This window comes from Cucurbita pepo, chromosome 19 (assembly GCF_057944985.1).
Source record: "Cucurbita pepo subsp. pepo isolate OVF chromosome 19, ASM5794498v1, whole genome shotgun sequence".
In the NCBI taxonomy this organism is placed as follows: Eukaryota; Viridiplantae; Streptophyta; class Magnoliopsida; order Cucurbitales; family Cucurbitaceae; genus Cucurbita; species Cucurbita pepo.
Genome location: NC_141816.1, coordinates 11689496 through 11709299, shown reverse-complemented (window position 1 = coordinate 11709299; position 19804 = coordinate 11689496). Strand labels below are relative to the sequence as shown.

At 40.3% G+C, this 19804-nt stretch overlaps 5 protein-coding genes across 8 annotated transcripts; 4 read left to right on the top strand and 1 right to left on the bottom strand.

The window, feature by feature from the left end:
• The first annotated feature begins 121 nt into the window (after positions 1-121).
• LOC111781436 (uncharacterized) lies at positions 122-2387 on the top strand. 3 transcript variants are annotated; one of them, XM_087120294.1, is made up of 4 exons: positions 122-306; positions 430-468; positions 786-1072; positions 1167-2387. In XM_087120294.1, the coding sequence occupies exons 3-4, from the start codon at positions 817-819 to the stop codon at positions 2198-2200; spliced, it is 1290 nt and encodes a 429-aa protein (XP_086976420.1). In that variant the 5' UTR covers positions 122-306; positions 430-468; positions 786-816; the 3' UTR covers positions 2201-2387. The 3 variants fall into 3 exon arrangements, with proteins under 3 accessions (XP_086976420.1, XP_023517785.2, XP_023517786.2); XM_023662017.2 differs by lacking the exon at positions 430-468 and having other exon boundaries at positions 123-306; positions 783-1072; XM_023662018.2 differs by lacking the exon at positions 430-468 and having other exon boundaries at positions 124-306.
• Positions 2388-2494: 107 nt separating this feature from the next.
• On the bottom strand, positions 2495-5338 carry LOC111781437 (cell number regulator 5). The gene is made up of 5 exons (XM_023662019.2): positions 4867-5338; positions 4580-4643; positions 4280-4444; positions 3212-3277; positions 2495-3083 (listed from the first exon to the last, which is right to left on the bottom strand). The coding sequence occupies exons 1-5, from the start codon at positions 5112-5114 to the stop codon at positions 2895-2897; spliced, it is 732 nt and encodes a 243-aa protein (XP_023517787.1). The 5' UTR covers positions 5115-5338; the 3' UTR covers positions 2495-2894.
• Positions 5339-6726: 1388 nt separating this feature from the next.
• LOC111781477 (G-type lectin S-receptor-like serine/threonine-protein kinase B120) lies at positions 6727-10402 on the top strand. 2 transcript variants are annotated; one of them, XM_023662090.2, is made up of 7 exons: positions 6727-8502; positions 8579-8698; positions 8791-9023; positions 9110-9320; positions 9406-9646; positions 9731-9878; positions 9961-10402. In XM_023662090.2, the coding sequence occupies exons 1-7, from the start codon at positions 7191-7193 to the stop codon at positions 10267-10269; spliced, it is 2574 nt and encodes an 857-aa protein (XP_023517858.1). In that variant the 5' UTR covers positions 6727-7190; the 3' UTR covers positions 10270-10402. The 2 variants fall into 2 exon arrangements, with proteins under 2 accessions (XP_023517858.1, XP_023517859.1); XM_023662091.2 differs by having other exon boundaries at positions 6729-8502; positions 8588-8698.
• A 1113-nt stretch (positions 10403-11515) lies between these two features.
• LOC111781434 (U-box domain-containing protein 8-like) lies at positions 11516-15104 on the top strand. Its single transcript, XM_023662015.2, has 2 exons — positions 11516-12981; positions 14965-15104. The coding sequence occupies exon 1, from the start codon at positions 11737-11739 to the stop codon at positions 12832-12834; it is 1098 nt and encodes a 365-aa protein (XP_023517783.1). The 5' UTR covers positions 11516-11736; the 3' UTR covers positions 12835-12981; positions 14965-15104.
• Positions 14979-17835, top strand: LOC111781435 (NAD(P)H dehydrogenase (quinone) FQR1-like). Its single transcript, XM_023662016.2, has 4 exons — positions 14979-15121; positions 16726-16819; positions 17018-17280; positions 17406-17835. The coding sequence occupies exons 1-4, from the start codon at positions 15099-15101 to the stop codon at positions 17632-17634; spliced, it is 609 nt and encodes a 202-aa protein (XP_023517784.1). The 5' UTR covers positions 14979-15098; the 3' UTR covers positions 17635-17835.
• The last annotated feature ends 1969 nt before the right edge of the window (positions 17836-19804 follow it).

Genomic DNA, 19804 nt, shown 5'->3' with positions numbered 1-19804 from the left:
GTGGGGCGGCAATACGAAAGTTATATAGAGACGGCGTAGGATAGCAGAGGCGTTGGTGGATAAGCCAGTGCCACCACGTCGGAGATTATAATTAGTCCAGCGCGTGGGCTCTACTCTTTATTAATTAAAAATTAAATAAAAGAGCTAATACCAAATTTAAAGCCTGAAACGTACGCTATGTGGAAATAATAGAGAGGTCCGCTCAACTCCACCGCCGCCGCCGCCACCACCACCACCACCCGGCACCCTCCTCCTTCCGTCCTCTATTCAGTTCAACTTCAAGCAACCAACTCCCTTAATTCTTGGGTAATTAATTCTCTGCTCTTTACTAACCATTCCCAATTTTGGTATTAATTTGGTCTGATCATCAAAGATTCAGTCTTTTTCATTTTCTGTTTAGTTTTTGATTTTGGTGTTCTTGTTTGTCAGTGGTGAAAACGTAGGGATGAAGAATTGTGTTGGGTTTCAGTAAGTTTTGTTGTATGATACATTATTGGAATTGAATGATTGGGATAAGAGGAATAAAAATCGAAGGATGCAGAAACAGAGCAGTGAAAAACACAAAAGAACAGAAAAGAAAAGAAAAGAAAAGTGTTGGGTTTTGAGATGTTATGAATTTGAATCGTGCAGTGAATGTGTTTTTGTCTGAATTCAGTAATTTTAGTATTACAATTCAACTCTGTAAATCCAAGGATATAATGTCGGAAGACAATTAACCAATGAATTCGCTTAAAGTTTTAGAATTTTCTTGTTTATCGGACTTTTATCTTTTTGTTCATCAGCAGGAGTGTTGTTCGTTGTTCTTGAAGCTTGAAAATGGCGTCGATTCATCCATCGGAACTTGACTCCAACGCGACCGACTCTGTTGCGTCATCGCCGAGGTCCGACCACCACTTTAACTTATCTAACGATCCACATGCTCGAGTTCGATTCATGTGCAGTTTTGGTGGCAAGATCTTACCCCGACCGCATGATAATCAGCTCCGGTACGTCGGTGGCGAGACTCGCATTGTCGCGGTTCAACGGTCCACTACTTTCTCCCACTTTCTCGCCAAACTCGCTAAGATCACCGGCAAGTTGATTTTGTATAATTTTGAATGTGTTTTCTTTTAATTTGGGGTTTCGAACTTTTGATTCGAAAAGGGGTTTTGAATTTGTTTGTTTAGGTACAATTAATATGACCATAAAGTACCAGCTTCCCAGTGAAGATCTTGACGCCTTGATTTCGGTGTCCACGGACGAGGATGTCGAGAATATGATGGATGAGTACGATCGCCTCGTACAGAATCACAATCCGAAATCGGCGAGGCTCCGATTGTTTCTGTTTCTGAAAGGGGAAGATTCCAGAGCTAGTAGTATTAATTCCCTTCTCGGCGGTTCGACAAATCGGGACCACTGGTTTCTAGACGCTCTCAACGGCGGCGCTCCGGGGCCGGAGCTCGAGCGTGGCCGGTCCGAGGTTTCGTCCATCGTCTCTGAAGTCCCGGACTATTTGTTTGGTCTCGATAATCAGGAAGATGCTTCGACTCAATCACGAGAACCCAAGTTGAAAAGTCGATTTAATTTGAATCCATCTGAGAATGTTTCGGTATCGGATCCCGGATCGCCAGCTCCTGTTGTGCCGTCAGCGACTTGTGTGGCTACGATGCCTAATCTTCCACCGGTTAAAACCCGGCCCGACACGCCATCGCCGAGAGCGGAGCCGGTGGATAAAACGCCGGAGAATTGTGATCCGCCGGCGATGCCGTTCTCTCAACCGGCCGGATTTCCGAATAACCCGATGATGCATTATTTCCCGGGTACAAATTACCCGGGTCATCAACCGGTCGTCTACCTTCTTCCCGGTCAGATTCCACCCGGAAATGTCCCGATTCAGCATATCCCGATGCAGACTCCCCCACCGTACGTTCAACAGTTCCCACCGGTGGGTGGCGGTCAGGTGCCGATGACATATCGCCACCCAGTTACGATGGGCGGTCAAATGTACGGCGGAGGCATGAGTCCGGTGACTGGTTACGACCCACAGGCGGAGGCGGCCAGGTTCGCTGCAGATGGCGGCGTTAGTCCACAGATGTACTATGGAGTCCAAACCACGGCGAGGACTCCGCCGTATACAGCGGGCATGATGGGTCATCCGGTGGGCGAAGAGGTTCGGGGAAGTGGATCTGAAACAAGGGCTGGTAGCCGAGTATCGCCATAGCAATAGAACACGGTTGAAATGAATAAGTAAATTTATTTTTAAGTTTCACAGCAAAATATTATTTTGGTTGCGTAATTGGATTAAATTGGGACTGTAATTAGTGGTTCATTTCGGGTTTCTCTTGATTCAGTGGCGTGACTACTCTGTAAAATTAGTGTTATAAAACTTCTTACACAACATTTTACTACCACCACCTTTAGAAACTAAAAAACACACCATTAACGATTTAAAATTCTGATGTTTTCAGAAATTTCAAGTGAAAAGAAGTACGAAAACTAAAATGTTACAATGAACTAACGTCAAAACAGCCAGAATCAAGGGCTGCTGCATCCATCTAGTTGATACATCAAATTAATAGTATAGTATATACACAAGTTTGAAAGTGTTATTTCTTTAAAGACCAGAAGAACACGCTACCATGTGTACTTTCACAGTGGTAGAACACAACAGTGGATAAAAATCAAGAAATGTTCCTTCAAGAAAGGAGTCCTTTTCAGCCTCCCGCCTCCTCTATATCGATGTTCAGAAACCCCATCTCCATTGTTACCAACTGCAGCCTTAACCATTTTGGAAGCAATGTTGCTGAAATAAGGCAGTCTATCGTGCATCTTCGATAAGAAATCAGATGGAGAATCTCGAAAGCACGTCATGAGTTGTATCGATGTCATGCTGCATGCCATACATTGCTCAGGTTTCAAGAGTGATCACGATTTGGCACATCCTTTACAATGCCACAGGTTTCAGGGGATTTGGTTGAGACAGGAGAAGGTGGGTTTAGCTCAACGAATCGGCTGGCATCACCATAACTACCTATACATATTGTGTCACCCCGACCGTGCCATGTGCCATCTTGAACGTTATTCATTTCCAACGTTCGTGATTCCTGCTCCACATTTAGAGGTATATCAGTGACGATTGAATATGTTAGTTTAAGTTGCTTACAAAAGATGAGAGAAGTAGGAACTTCAATATGAATACAAGGTTTTGATGTGCAGATATTGAAGGACAGACCTGAGATAAGGCGCAGCAGGGGCAGATAAGGTGGTTGACGCAGTCATCCAAGTAGCTATCTCCTCCCTGAAATATAAAACAATATTAATCATCACATTAGCCACTAAAAAAACGCCGCTGAAATTTTCACTCAACAGTACTAATGAGAAAGAAATTAAAACTCGAGAGGGCAATATCTCTCCCTGAAGTCCTATTATAGTAGCTCAAGCTCACCACAAGCAAATATTATCCTCACGGTTTTAAAACGCTACGTTAGGGAGATATTTCCACACTTTTATAAAAAATACTTCGTTGCCCTCTCCAATCGATATGAGATCTCACACCCACACCGTATAATATCCAAAGTCATCACCCAAAGGTATCCAAAATTATCCCCCTTCTAAGGTCCCTACTAACTCCCTCTATTTATAGAACCAAGGCACCCCTAGCTAACTACCAATATGCCCTTGCTAGTACTCTCACAACAAGTGTTCTCTTTTTTTTTTTTTAGTATAACCAACCTGGAGTGGAGATTTGTAACCTTGTGCCCATGTACTCTCTCGTTAATCTCACTTTTCACCCTCACTTCCTATTACTAGTCTCTCTCTACACACAATTTGTAACAGCCAAAGCCGAAGCCCAAACCCACCACTAACATATATTATTCACTTTGGCCTATTACGTATCACTGTCAGCCTCACGGTTTTAAAACACATCAACTAGGGAGAGGTTCCCCTTTGAGGGGTGGATGGTGAGATCCCACGTCGGTTGTAGAGGGAACGAAGCATTCCTTATAAGGGTGTGAAAACTTATCTCTAGTAGACGCGTTTAAAACCGTGAGGGGAAACGGTTGAAGTGAAAGCCCAAAAAAGACAATATCTACCAGTGGGCTTGAGCGGTTACACAATTGTTATACTACAGCAGAAAAACTATCCCAAAGTGGGCTTGAGCGGTTACACAATTAGCAGAAAAACTATCCCAAAGTGGGCTTGAGCGGTTACACAATTGTTATACTATAGCAGAAAAACTATCCCAAATATACTATTAGCCATTTGGCTTTCCATTTGCTGATAGAAAAAGAAGTCTCACCCTTATATTGAATTTCCTCCTCATCTGGGTGCGGAAGAACCCCAAATATGTTACTGTTGCAATGGTGAAAGCAAATGCTGAATATACAAAGTAATGGCGTTTTGTGACCAAAAAGGCAATGAAGCTGCAAAGGGCACCAAGAGCAAGAGCAAAGTAAACGCTTCCCTGCACAATAATATATCTTCAAAAGTAAGGAAGGGAAAACTATGCATTAAGAAAATTTGATGATCAAAGAAAACTGTAATCTAACTTCTTCCCCTCTATCCCTTTAAAGATTCAAGCAGCCAAGAAAAAGTTCACCTGAAGAAAACAAGTGCCAAAACCAGCCCTTCCCATATTCTTCCCAAATCTGTGACACGGACAGCTGCATCATCAATCATAGTTATAATTCAAAATTGCGCAGAACATACATCCCCTGCTAGATAACCACAACCAAATATAGATACTCCGCATCCATGAGCAAAAAATGTGCATAGGAACTATTGATCAACTTTTTTAGACACCTAAAAAGGGAAGAACAAAAAGACGAAATAATTTCCCTAAACAAGGTGAATAGAGAGAAGAAAAAGTGGATTAAGGAGTCTAACCAGGCGGATTCGATAGCGATGCGACGGTCCTCGAAGCAATCGAGTAGTTCACCTTCCCACATCCTGAAAACCCCACCGATTTCGGGTCCCGTTTTAGCGTCTTCAGCACTGTCCAACTTTGCCCATTTTCCCTGCGTCTGCATAGCCACCGTGGAACACAACATATCGAAATCCAATAACGTGACCTCCTCCAGAAACTTATCCTCCTCTTCTCCAAACACCCTCTCCTGCTTCTCCAAATCCGCCATTAAAGCGCAAGGAAAGTAGAAACTTAGGGTTTCTTATTTGGGCTCTGAAAAATGCCTTCCTTGGGAATCCGTAAAAGGAAAACTAAAAGAAAGACAACGTAATTAGAAGGCGCGCTACTGCTATTAATTGCTAATTTTGTTTAATCTGTTCGGAAGATGCCTTAATGCCGTTGAGAGAGAGAGAGAGAGAGAGAGACAGCGATAGTGAGGATGAATCATAATAATAATAATAATAATAATATATACGTTTTAAAAATGGGGTCCAAACTGGCGGGCAATAACGGTGGGACCCAGGTGAGGATATTAACATTATCTTCAACAACGGTACAGGTGGTGCCACGTAGGCAATAATTGAAATCTTGAGTGCTAATCTACTCGGCATAATCAACGCGCCACTCCCCACTTCAATCCGCCGCCGTTAATATATAGAATATACCATTTTCCGGTGGGCGAAAAAAAGTATCTAAAAGGTGTTTTTTTTTTTTTCTTTCTATAAATATTATTATTATTATTAAAAATAGGAATTAAAAGCAATAATTAGAAAAAAGAAAATAGAGGGTAATAAATAAAATTGGAAGGGAGTGTGAGTACGCCGGAGTTGAAACCGGAGCAAATCGAAATCAGTACAGACAGACGCACAAAAAAGGGGAAAGGTGTAGCAGAAGCTCAAGTTTCAAGAGAAACAACCAGTTTGTTTGTTTGTTAAAGCGGAAAAGAATACAGACAAAGGCGTTTAATGAAAGCCCGGTTCTTGCATTGTCTGCACCAAAGACGACAGACGTTGTTTTGGGTCAGAAGCCAAGCCCAGATACAGATACCCAACAGCAAGGCTTGGGTTGTTCGAGTGAAGCCATGAATTGTGGCCAAGAATCTGCCGGAGATTCAGTAAGAAGGGATCAGAAAATGACGTGCAAGGCAGGAAGGCGGCTGGGTGTTTCGAATTGCTTGCTCCCTCGGGAAGAAGAACTAGAAGCCACAATTCGATTGAACGTTTTGCTAACCTTGGGCTCGGGCCAATTCCATTTTGGGCTTTGCGAGTGATTTTCGTCGGCCTGAAGCCAGTGTAAGATGGGCCCCATCCCCATCCGTTACCGACCCGTTTTCCGGGGTGGTTTGTGGGGCCCGAGATGGGTAAACTTCACGCCGCCTACAACAGTCCAAGTCCAACTAGGACGGTCAGAGTTGGCTTCTTCCCGCCTTCGCAGCTATCTCGCCTTTGATTCCACTGTTTCAAGTCTTTTTCTTTGTTCTTCTTATATTTGTTGTAAAATTGAAATTCCACGTGGGCGTTTTCTTCTGACCCCTAAGGTTTGTTGTGGTTAATTATGAATTAATACTTTTGTTTGTATTTAACAAAGATCCAACCGGCCAGTTACATGCATATTCAAACAAATTTCAAGAGTATTAGTTGAATTATTGACACCTTTGCTTACTTACTTGCTCTCTAATATGTAATTAGATGCCTAATTCACCAATATATTATCTCATCTTATGAAGGATGTGTCTCACATTATGGAATGTTAGTCTTTTATTTTTTTAAAATAACAAAACCATTGGGTCCCGGATCTTCTTTGTCGTTATTATTACTTTTCTTCAACGTGGGGTTGCAGAGTTTAGCATCAAAGGCAGAGAATTTTGATGTTCAAATTCCAAAACGGAGGCCGAAAAATCAAGAATGATTTACAGGAGATGATTTTAACCAAATCGCCAGCCATTTGCTTCCACCAACTCTGTCACTTCCCTGATTAAATATTTAAATCATGGTTTGTACTGTTCTTGGTGGATTCAGAGTGATGTTAGTCTTCTTTTTTAACTTCAACCCTGGATGCGTCTAATCTTTTAAGCTCACTGTCGACAAATTTTTTTGAAATTTTGGGACTGAATGTGGATAAACTCTTAGTGGCCACATGCCAGCCATTTCAATGAAATTTCTTCACTTTTGATACTAATCCCCACCTAAATGGCTTCGGATTGGTTGTTCAAATCGTCGCCGTTGAAGTTTCTTCTTTGAATTTGGGTATTCTTCTTCATCAGCTTTTCAGGTCAGGCTGTATTTCTGTTCAGAGAGATCTTGATATGGGTGGAAATTGCAGGACGTTTGTTGGGTTTCTTCTGTTCTTCGTCATTTCATTCTTCCTCTGTTCTTCTCCTTTGTTTTGTGACGCTGCGAGTTCAATCACAAGGGGGACAGGTTTAAGAGACAGTAATAACGAGACCCTCATATCCGAAAATGAGTCCTACGAGATGGGTTTCTTCAGCCCTATAAATTCTTCATCACGATACGTTGGTATATGGTATCACAAGATCCCGGAACAGTCTGTTATTTGGGTTGCAAATAGGGACCAGCCACTTCTGAATAGAGATGGGGTTTTGAAGATCGGAGACGACGGGAACTTGGTCATTCTAGACGGCAACAACGTCTCTGTTTGGACAAGCAATATCACAGCGAATGCGTCTGATCTGAGGAACTTAACTCTGGGTAAAAATGGAGAATTGATTCTCTCGACCCACGACGAGCCGTCGAAAGTCCATTGGAGCAGCTTCGAACACCCTACAGATACATTTCTTCCGAATATGGTAGTGAAAGTGAACTCAGATTTGGGTGAGAAACGGATTTTTAGGTCGTGGAAATCAGAGACAAATCCGGCCGTCGGAAATTACAGTTTGGGTGTGGATCCTCTTGGAGCCGTACAGATTGTCATTTGGAATGGGAAAGATCGATGGTGGAGAAGCGGACACTGGGATAAGCAGATTTTTTCAGGGGTTCCGACCATGCGCTCAACGTCGTTGTATGGCTTCAAGGTTAACGCTGAGCGTCGAGACGAAATAACCTTGACTTTTCATCCATTGAATAACTCCGATAAGATGAAATTTCAAATACAGTGGGATGGTAAAGAAGCAGAGCAACGATGGAATGAAGCGAACCGCGTATGGGACACCATTCGTTTACTGCCTTCGAACGACTGCGATTTGTATAATTTTTGTGGGGATTTTGGGATTTGTTCTGAAACAAGTAGACCCAAGTGTAGTTGCCCTCATGGGTTTATACCCAAAAACAACGAGCAATGGAAGAGTGGGATTTGGTCAGATGGGTGTCAGAGGAAGACCCCATTGCTTCAGCAGAGGATGAATAGTAGTTCGAATGGCACTGTTGAAGATGGTAAAGAAGATGGGTTTGTGGCTGTACAGTTCGTGAAATTGCCTGATTTCATAACTGCAGTGTTTGTGGACTCTTGTGGAGATGAATGTGCGAACAGTTCTTCGTGTGTTGCATATTCGGATGCTCATGGAATTGGGTGTCTTACTTGGGATGGTCCCTTAATTGATATTCAGAAATTTGATGGTGTTGGGAATACTTTGAACATTCGTCTCGCTCATTCTGATTTGAGTAAGCTTTCCAATCTTTTCAATTCATTCTCTCTGTTGTTTGAAGTTAATTGAGGTTTGACACTTTCTACTGTTAGTACCTGTAGATAACGAGACCAAATTGTCGACCGCTGCTATAGTATTGATATGTTTAGGAGGAGCAGTTGTTATAGCCATGTTAGCATTGCTGCTATGGAAATTCAGAGACAAAATGAAAGGTTAGGTGATATTTGCTAGCGGTGGGATTGAGCTTGAGCGCGGTTACCTTCACTCTTTCCTTAGAAAATTCTAACCATTCATGCACTTTCAGGTTCAGCAGCTGCTGCTTCGAGTAAAACACAGAACAACAATGAGATGTTTGACCTGAGCAAGAGCAAAGAATTTTCAGCAGAGCTTTCAGGGCCATACGAATTAGGCAGAGAAGGCGAACAATTGAGTGGACCAGATTTGCCAATGTTCAATTTCAACTGTATAGCAACGGCTACTGGTAACTTCTCCGAGGCAAACAAGCTTGGTCAGGGAGGTTTCGGCCCAGTCTACAAGGTAACCAAGCATTTCTGCTGCAAAGCAAAGAAAATGAGCTCAGTTGGAGCTAATATTAAGCCTTGTCTTCTCTTTTAATTTTCCAGGGAAAGCTTCCATGTGGCCTAGAAGTTGCTGTGAAGAGGCTCTCAGTCCGGTCTGGCCAAGGTCTAGAAGAGTTTAAGAATGAGATTATACTGATAGGAAAGTTGCAGCACCGCAACCTGGTCAGGCTGTTGGGCTACTGCATTCAAGGAGAGGACAAGATGCTGCTCTATGAATATATGCCAAACAAAAGCTTGGATTGGTTTCTTTTCGGTAAGGCCTCTTCTATTCAAAAACTGAATTTTTTATACGTGAATGTTAGGATATTGGGTTGAATTCCTTGGTGGGAATGGTGCAGATCCAGTTAAGCAGGTACTACTGGATTGGGAAAAACGGTTGTCAATCATGGAGGGAATTGCACGAGGACTGCTATATCTTCATCGAGACTCGAGATTACTAATCATTCATAGAGATTTGAAAGCCAGCAACATTTTGCTAGACGAAGACATGAATCCAAAGATATCGGACTTTGGCATGGCTAGAATATTTGGTGGAAACCAAAACGAGGCAACAAATACCATTCGAGTTGTTGGCACGTAGTGAGTATAGATAACTTATGCAGCAGCATCCTTGACTTAAAGTAATCTAATAAAACTAATCTTCTTAACATTGTCTAAATGCAGCGGTTACATGGCTCCCGAGTATGCAATGGAAGGTTTATTTTCGGTGAAATCAGACGTCTATAGTTTTGGTGTATTATTATTAGAGTTAATATGTGGTCGGAGGAACACTAGCTTTCGGTCAACCGAGTACTTAACCCTTATCAGCTATGTAAGTTCCTCTGGTCTACCATTTGTTGGGAACTTTAATGTGTAGGTACTAATCATAGACTAAATATGAAAACTTTTTTCAGGCATGGAATCTTTGGAATGGAGGAAGAGCGATCGAACTTCTCGACCCGTCCATTCGGGATTCATCCCGAGAGGAGGAAGTATTGAAATGCATACATGTAGCAATGTTGTGTGTACAAGACTCCCCAGCATATAGACCAACAATGCAGTCCTTGGTGCTAATGCTGGAGAGTGAGTCTGCATCCCTTCCACAACCAAGACAACCTACCTATACTTCCACAAGAGCCTCGATCGACATCGACTTGTTTACCGATGGCCATGACGTTGTATCGTCGAACAACGTAACAGTGACAATGGTGGAGGGTAGATAAGATTTTGGTTTTGGTTTGCTCTCTTAATGTTAATACGTGATTTTGCTGGTTTTCCAGACCAAAGGTCGTTAGTTCGTGATGAATGATTGTTATTTTTATGAAACTATTCAAATTTTATAACGTTTTAGGGAAATTAGAAGCCCAATTTTATTTTCTCAACAAAATATTTTTTATTATATTCTATGGATTGTTATTTATGAAACTATGGGAGCTCAAAGGTTTTGTCGAGTAATTCCGACAAATAACGTTGTATTTGATTTTCATGGATAAAAGTAAAACCAAAGTTAGAAAACTTACCAATTGGAATAGAATAAGAAAAGGAATATATATCGTATATTCTTTATATTGTTTTTAAAAATGAAAATTACAATAATATATTTAAAAAAAAAAAAAAAAAAAAAAACTAAATGTTTTTAGTATGTTCATAAATGCAGAATATTCTAATAAAATGCAGTATGATATTTAATAATAATATTAATTTCTTTTTGTTAATAATATCATTATTTTGGGGGAAAAAATGTCAATGAAATGGCAAATGGGGCCATAAATTTTATTGAATTAAATAAATTGACATTGATGCGTTCTTTATTTAGAGATCGCCAATAAAAGGAAAGAATTAAAATCTCATTTAATTCAGATTCACATTTCTTAAAATGAAATATAATAATAAGAAAGAAAAAATGGAAAATCAGCACAAAAGTAAACTCGGTTTAAATAAATAATTATTCATTATAAAAAATAAATAATTATCTGTAATTGTTTGGGTATATTAGTAATTTCATGAGCGTATTAAAATTTATACCTTATATTTAATTTCGTGGACTTTTGGCATGACCGACCTCAACCTCTAAAGCCGACGGACGGACCGATTCGCGGTAAGCCACCGATAAATTTCCACCGTTTGTCTTATAAAAGAGATATATTCCATTAATTTGGGGGAATGAAAAATGTAGAAGGGTACAATGGGAAATTTGGGGAAGTGGCAAGGGTATAATGGGTATAACGCATACGCGACGATTGTGATTGTCAACTCAGGATTGAAGTCCAAAAACACACACCACCAACCCAACTTGCATCCCATGCGAAATGACGAAAATATCCTTGCCTCTCTCCAATTCTTTTAATTTCCATTTTATTGTTTCATTTCATATTAAACGAACCCATTTTCCATTTTTTCTTTTTCCGCTTTTTCTGTTAACGAATTAATTTATGATTTTATTATATATATTAGAAAATTAGTTAGTGGGTTTTAGGTAAATTCAAAGTCTCTGTGCTTTGTAGCTGCTTGAGAGAGGGAAGATTGAGCTGAGCTGAGGCATAGAGGAGCGGCTTCTCCCTTTTGTCTGTGTGGAGCTTGAGCTGTGTTATGTATGTAATGGAACTCTATCGTCTTCCATATTTTGCACTAACCAAAACCTCATAAACCCTCCTCTCTTCAGTTTCTGAGAGAACAAGGGAGTGTCCGAAATGGCGGCTTCATATCCCGATGATTTCAAGTGCCCTATTTCTCTGGAGATAATGTCGGACCCTGTAATACTCTCCTCCGGCCACACCTTTGATCGCTCTTCAATCCAACGCTGGCTCGACGCCGGTCATCGGACTTGTCCAATCACCCAATTGCCCCTTCCTGAAAACCCTTCTCTAATCCCTAACCATGCCCTCAGGAGCTTAATTTCAAATTTTAACCCTGTTTCCCTTTCCAAACCATTTCTTCCTCATCCGCCGCCCCAAACCCTAATCTCCATTCTCATCTCTCCGTCTGCCTCCCTCGATTCTAAGCTCGATTGCCTCAATCAACTCGCCAGGGTGTCAAAGCGCGATTCCGTTATGCGAAGAAAATTGACCGAGTCTGGTGCCGTCTCGGCTGTTCTTAAATGCGTTGGTTCTGACGATCCGACCCTCCAAGAGAAGGCCCTGTCGCTGTTACTGAATCTTAGTTTGGACGATGATAACAAAGTGGGTTTGGTTGCAGAAGGGGCTATTGGTCTCACCGTCGCAGCTCTTCAAGCCAGGTCCCCTGATTGCAGAGCCGTAGCCGCCACGATGCTGACGAGCTTAGCCGTTGTGGAGGTCAACAAGGCTACAATTGGGGCATATCCCTACGCGATTCGCTCTCTTGTTGGTCTCTTACGATACGGCAACAACAGAGAGCAGAAGGAAGCAGCAACAGCGCTTTACGCCATCTGTTCATACCCTGGGAACCGTGTACGGACTGTGGAATGTGGGGCTGTTCCAATTCTGCTTGAAATTGCCAATTCGGGGCTGGATAGAGCAGTGGAGGTTCTGGGGCTTTTGGCCAAGTGTAGAGAAGGTCGAGAAGAGATGCAACGGTTCCACGGAAGTATGGAGATTTTGGGACGTGTGTTGAGAAATGGAGCCCCAAGAGGAGTTCAATACGCTCTTCTAACGCTGAGTTCGCTCTGCTGCCATAGCGAGCGAGCGTGCGTGGAAGCCAGAAGAGAAGGCGTTTTGGGAATCTGTATGACATTGATTGATGACGATAACGAAAAGATCAGAGCAAATGCTGCAAAATTGATTCATATACTTCGAGGAAACAACGCATGAGAAGAAGGAATCAAATCGGATCTTCGCCTGCGGTCAACAATTGGTGGGTTGGTCTGGTTTATTTCTTATGAGTCTATGATTCATGTGGAGTGTAAACGAAGGGATTTTGTTGTGGCGTAATGTCGATCCCTCATTCTCTTTACCGAGGTGAGTCCAATTTCTTCTCGATTATGGGTTTGTACTTTTTTTTTTCTTTTCTTTCTTTTTGGTTGGATAGTTTCTGTACAAAACAAAAACAAAAACAGAATCTGGTAAGATTATGGTTCTTTATATATATATATATAATGTAAATTGAAATAAAGAACAATAGAATGAATCAAGTAGTGCAGGTTTTTCATAAATTTAGATTGTTTTCTTTATGAAAGTTTCCCTTTTGAGTCAACAAGCTAGCGGCGTTGTCATGTGTGGGTGTTAAATGTAATGAAATGGTGCTTTAAATATTGGTTTAGGTAGTTATAAACTTGTATGAAAACACCCCATATCACTTGTTTCTTCTGCTGGAGAGGAAATTCTAATGGGATTCGGATTCTGAAGATAAACAAAAGTTGTGTTTGAATAAGAGAGTAAATGTGTGGTTTAGGGGTTGTAAGAGGAAGGTTTGTGGTTAGAAGTTGATTGGCGTGGCAAAGGGGATGGACTGAGGAGGAACATTTGTTGTTGTTGGTCATTTTCATACGCCACACACATAGGCTCCAAGGACAATGGAGCCCTCCTCGTTTGTTCTTCTCTTTCTTTCTTCATTAGTTATCCAATCTCCTCCTCTGGTTGTTGTAAAAGGGGAGCCTTGTCGTCGTGTCGAGGTTTCAACTTTTGGCCTTTTATAGAAGATTCCTCGATTCTTTATGTTCTAAGGTGTTGAACTACATTCAAGTTGATACTGTTACGTTATCTTTTAAGTTGTTTAGTTTGATAACAGGTTTAGAAGTTCTCCCTTTCACAACTTTAATGTGCAGAAATATTTATGGAGATATATACCTACCGTCAAAATAAATAAATAATAATAACATAGTAAAGAATGCTTCCTGTTCTTTTCTATTTGGGCTTTCGAAGAGAATTGGGCATTGATCATAATAGGCCCAACATGGCCCACTTGTTGGACCAAGCTAACATTTAAGAACCATTATTTTGTTGTTTTTTAACATACCCATAAACTATAGCCAAAAGATTAGATTAAAATAAATGATTATGAAGACTTAAATTATATGGTCAACATAGTGAATCCTGGACTTAGATTTGAGTATTTATTTTAGAGATGGACTTGGTCCTTGTTCTCAATGGTTGCATTTGACTGAATGGTTGATTGAGCATAGCAGTAAGAGGCATTGAATGGACACCAAAAATATGGATGCTGCTCATCATAGTGCTATCCTTCCAAACCCCAACAACCACCACCACTCAATGCCCCATTCTTTCCAAGTTTCCCCCTTTGTTATGCATAAAAGAAAGAAAAGAGGAGGCAACTGGTACTTGGTAATGATGTTATTATCAAAGCGTAAATGGGATGAAAATGAAGGGTGTGATGTTAGAGGAGGCAACTGGTACTTGGTAATGATGTTATTATCAAAGCGTAAATGGGATGAAAATGAAGGGTGTGGATTAACATCACACACACGCTTCAAGACAAACCCTATTCCTTCCAAACCCATTTCATCAAATAATTGATGTCATGGGACCCCCTTTATTCTTTAATCACTCACCTAAACCTTTATTAAAAAAGCTTATCAACTTAACCAAACCCAAATCCCATTCTTAATTTACTCATTCTTTCCTTTTCCCCTGCCTTGAATTTCAAGCCAAGTACTCTAGTCATATAGAAATCTATTATGGGTAAGACTGTGTGAAAAGAATATGATCAAAGATGGTTATTTTTTCACTCTTCAGAAATTGATGAGTTTTCTTACTCAACAGTGATTCAGGTTGAATATTTCACCTGATCCTGAGCTTCCAATATAGGAAGACTGAAGTTTAATCAACCGAAACAATGATGGTGGGAGGAGTGGACATCAACCATCCCATAATTCAACATGATTATTAACAAAACCCCACCAAAATTGGGGTTAGATCCCATGAATTACGCTATATGTATATATATATATATATATATATATAACTAAATATTGTAGAACACAGCTTGTAGAGCACTATAAATTGGGGTCCCCTCCACGTCTCTACCGTCAAACATTTCGCTCACCCACTTAAGATTTTCCTTTCCGAAGCAAAATTGAAGAGAAAATAAGAAGACAGACGCGGAGAATCCATCAATAATGGCCACCAAAGTTTACATTGTGTAAGCCTCTCTCAATCCCTTCCTTTATCTTTCTTTTGATACATTCAATTGCAGTTTATACACAACAAAACCATTTTTTCCTTTGATTATAATCCTCTTTTTGGTACTGAACTGTGAACCCAGATTTTTTTTTTCAGTCACTTTTCTGCAACTTTGAAGTTCTCTCTTCGAAATCGAAACGTTAAAGGCTCTGTTTTTAATGATAAAAAAAGACATCCTGGAAACTTGAACTTGTAGACTTTGCTTTATTATGTTCTTTTATTTGGTTGGTTTTTCTGACTAAAAGTCGATCAATTTCTTTTAGAACAGTGTAAAAGATGATGAACTTTTAACTTGTCTAAACTTACTAGCTTCGTTTCCTTTGTTCTTTTTTTGGATGTAATGGACTTGTTTTATAGGGGAAGTTCTCTTTCCCTTATCTGTCTGTCTCATTGTTACCTTGGTGTATTTGATTGTATTTCTTAAACATCTGCATGAACAGTGAGATGAATATTTCCAGAGACAGATTAAATTGATATCTTTTTCAATGTTTGTTCCACCAAACATGTCAGTGATTTTTTAATGTCACTCTCAAAATCTTGTCCCACTAGCTCACAGTCAAAGTGATTTTTAATTACCATGTGTGCAAGTTTCATGTTTTGTTTGTGCATTCTTAGGTTACCTATGGAAGTGGGATCTTTATTAGACAAAATGATGTGGAAATTTAGGTGTGATATGTGAACTAGACTACCATGAAAAGAAAGCTGAAGTGATTAAGCAACCCAACCTAACCTGTTGAAATCATGTAAAAGCTTTTGGCTAATTTTGTGGACCCAGCTTTAGGACTTTTACTTCTTATTCCTACTGCTTATTTTGTCATCCATAACTATTGGAACTTCCTCTAAGTTCTACTGCTTAGCTGTGTGATGTCAATGTATTCACTGTTGTTTTTCACTCAATGATCAGGTAAATTGTCTTGTCTTCTAACCAAGTCGTCGAGAGTTTGATTTTGTTTTGAAAGTTTAGCTTCTTTTCACACTACATGTCCAAAACACAACATCTACAAGAAACTATGACCGTCTTGTGATATGGTTGGTTGTTGTGTCATTTATATGAGAAAACGTTAAAAGACTGTTTGTAACGGTCAAAGCCCACCGCTAGCAGATATTATCCTATTTGAGCTTTCCCTTTCGACCTTCCCTCAAGGTTTTGAAAGTGCTTCTATTAGGGAGAGGTTTCCACACCCTTATAAAAAATGCTTCATTCTCCTCCCCCAACCAATGTGTAATCTGACAATCCACCCCCCTTCGGGGCGCAACGTCCTTGCTGGCACACCACCTCATGTCCACTCCCCTTCGTGGCTCAGCCTCCTCACTGGCACATCGCCCGGTGTCTGACTCTGATACCATTTGTAACGGCCCAAGCCCACCGCTAGCAAACAGTTCTCTTTGGGTTTTCCCTTTCAGACTTCCCCTCAAGGTTTTTTAAAACATGTCTTGCTAGGGAGAAATTTTCACACCGTTATAAAAAATGCTTCGTACTCCTCCCCAACTGATATAGGATCTCACACTGTTGTTCATGGTCTGTAAAGAGTTGTTTTAAACTTAGATGACTATGTTGTGCAGTTACTATTCCATGTATGGACATGTCTTGAAGCTGGCAGAGGAAATTCAGAAAGGAGCTGCTTCTGTAGAGGGAGTGGAAGTCAAATTATGGCAGGTGCGCGTCTTATTAACGCTGTAACCGTTCATTTCTTTAGGCGCTGGATTAAGATATTCCTAATTTTATTCACAACTAATTAACCTTTTGCACACTTCTGCATTTATCACTCATTTTTTTGGTCCTGTTAGAAGATACATTTTGGGAACTGGTTTTGATGCTGAGTTATGTGAATGAGTGAATAATGTATTCAAACAGGTGCCAGAAACATTGCCACTAGAGGTTCTTGAGAAGATGCAAGCACCGTCAAAGGGTGAAGCACCCATCATTTCACCAAACGAACTTGCTGAAGCTGATGGCTTACTCTTTGGATTCCCTACAAGATTCGGAATGATGTGTGCTCAATTCAAAGCATTCCTGGATGCAACTGGGGGTTTATGGAGAACTCAATCACTTTCAGGCAAGCCTGCAGGCATTTTCTATAGCACTGCTTCTCAAGGAGGTGGACAGGAGACTACTCCGTGAGCCTCTTTTCTACAACCTCCTCACCTTTTTAAACTACACCTTCACATTTCCTTCGTCAACCAAACATTTTAGAGCTAAAAGTTCAAGTACTAAAAAAATGTCTTAAATTTTTGTGTTGCAGCTTAACAGCCATTACTCAGTTGGTTCATCATGGAATGCTATTTGTTCCGATTGGATATTCGTTCGGAGCTGGAATGTTCGAGATGGAGAACATCAAGGGCGGAAGTCCCTACGGTGCTGGAACTTTAGCTGGCGATGGCTCGAGACAGCCCTCTGAACTTGAACTTCAGCAAGCTTTCCACCAGGGAAAGCACTTTGCTGGCATTGCAAAGAAGCTCAAGGGAAACTGATTGTTTCCTATAATATTGGTCATACTATGCTTATTATTTGTTCTCCCTGCCATTATATGTATAGCTATTCTCTATTCTCTGTTGAAGAATTTGCTATGTCCTGTTGAATATCTTTGTGTTGCCTTTTACTTGTGTATCTATTGAAGCTTACACAGCTACCAAACACTATTATCTATCAAAGTTGTCTGTTGTGTATTTTAATGTAAACTGTTAAACCCATTATTCTTAATAGATCAAGTTCACTACTAATGGATATTGTCCTATTTTGGTTTTCCATTCCAAACTTTCCCTCGAGGTTTTAAAGCATAGGGAGAGATTTTCACACAATGTTTCATTCCTCTCTCCAACCGATGTGGGATCTCATAGTCCATTCCCTTGAGGGCCCAGCGCTTGCCGATATTATCCTTATTGAGCTTTCCTTTATAACTTGACTTTAAGTCTTAAAACGCGTTTAGTAGTGAGAAATTTCCAGACTTATAAATAATGCTTCCTTTTCCTTTTCAAATGATGTGAGATCGGAAAATTTGATGTGAGATCGGAAATTTTCACGGCAAGGGCAAGAAAAACAAATATGTTCCAAACTTGGAAGTAAAAAGAAACAAAAAGAAAACCAATATCAATGGAATATAGAGAACTAATTAGGACAAGAAAGTTGGGCCAAGAGTTGCATGATTACAAAGGATCATGAGTGGTGTGATAACAAATGGGCCAACAGCTACCATACAAGTTTATCCAACGTGAAGCTGTTGTTCCCTATGGAATGAATGTCTCTGTCTATATATCATCAAAAACCCAAATTGGTGTTGAATGAAGAACAGCGAGTAAGATCTTATGATCTGATCATCATAAACCAGGACAGCAAAGAGAAATGTTGAAATTTGAGGGTACTGTCGTAGTACTCAAAAGAAAAGGAAAAGATATTAGGAGGGAATAAAATATATAAAGAAAGAGGATGAGGCCATAAAAGAGCAGCTACATCAAGCTTTGTGAACGGGGGAATTTGAGCCAAGTGTGAGTTTTTTTGATTCCTGAATGGCATACAAGATCGGATTCAAAGTTACGAAAAGAAATTACACTTTTTCAAATCACATCATTTCTAAATCTTCAAACACAAGTTCAAGGAATTCAACAACATGATCAACTTCGTTTCTCTTATTTTAACACCAAAACAAGCAAGAAAACAAGAGATTTTTGAGTATTCCTTTTTGTTGATTCTTTTTCTTCATAAACCATATATACAATCATAACCCACAAAGAAAAGAGAATGGAAATTATTCATTTCCATTAGTCACAAAGTAAAGCAAAGTACTGATCCGGATTCTCTTAATACCCATCAACCCATCATATAATTTAACCACAAAAGCACTTTCCCACATGATCGGTCACTTCTCAAAATGGTTCTTCCACGTTAAGCCTCTTAAATTTTGCTTTGCATTTCACAAAAATGCCTTAAAAAAAAAAAGCCACCTTTTTTGCGTATGTTTTTTATTGGATAATCTCTTCCTTGTGTTCTTTACGTTTTGTAAGAGATAATATGTTAAATGCATTAATAATTGTGTATAAAACAATGCATTAATAAGGGATGGTCGTGTGTTAGTACGGCCCCTCATAGGCACGCGCGCATGCCCTTCAGGAACCCTAAATGAAAAGCGCACACACAAAGTGCCTCTGAGCTTCCACTTCCACTACCAATCCCTATATTATTTACTTCTTTTATTCCATCCAACACAAAAAAACACAACCTCCTCTACTTACGCGTCTCGCTTCCCTAGATACTATCACTTATTTTCTTTTTGCAAATCATGTGTAACGAACCCGATTCACCACTAGTAGATATTGTCCGATTCACCGCTAGCAGATATTATCCTCTTTACGTTTTTTCTTCAGGTTTTCCCTCAAGGCTTTAAAACGCGTAGATCCACCGCTAGCAGATATTGTCCTCTTTGGGCTTCCCCTCAAGGCTTTAAATTGCGTCTGTCTGCTGGGATAACGTTTCCACACCCTTACAAATGGTGATTTGTTCTCCTCCCCAACCAATGTGGGACATCACAATCCACCCCCTTTCGGGGCCAGCGTCCTTGCTGACACTCTTTTCTTCCTCCAATCGATGTGGGACCACCCCCAAATCCACCCTTTTTGGGGCCAGCGTCCTTACTGGCACACCGCCTCG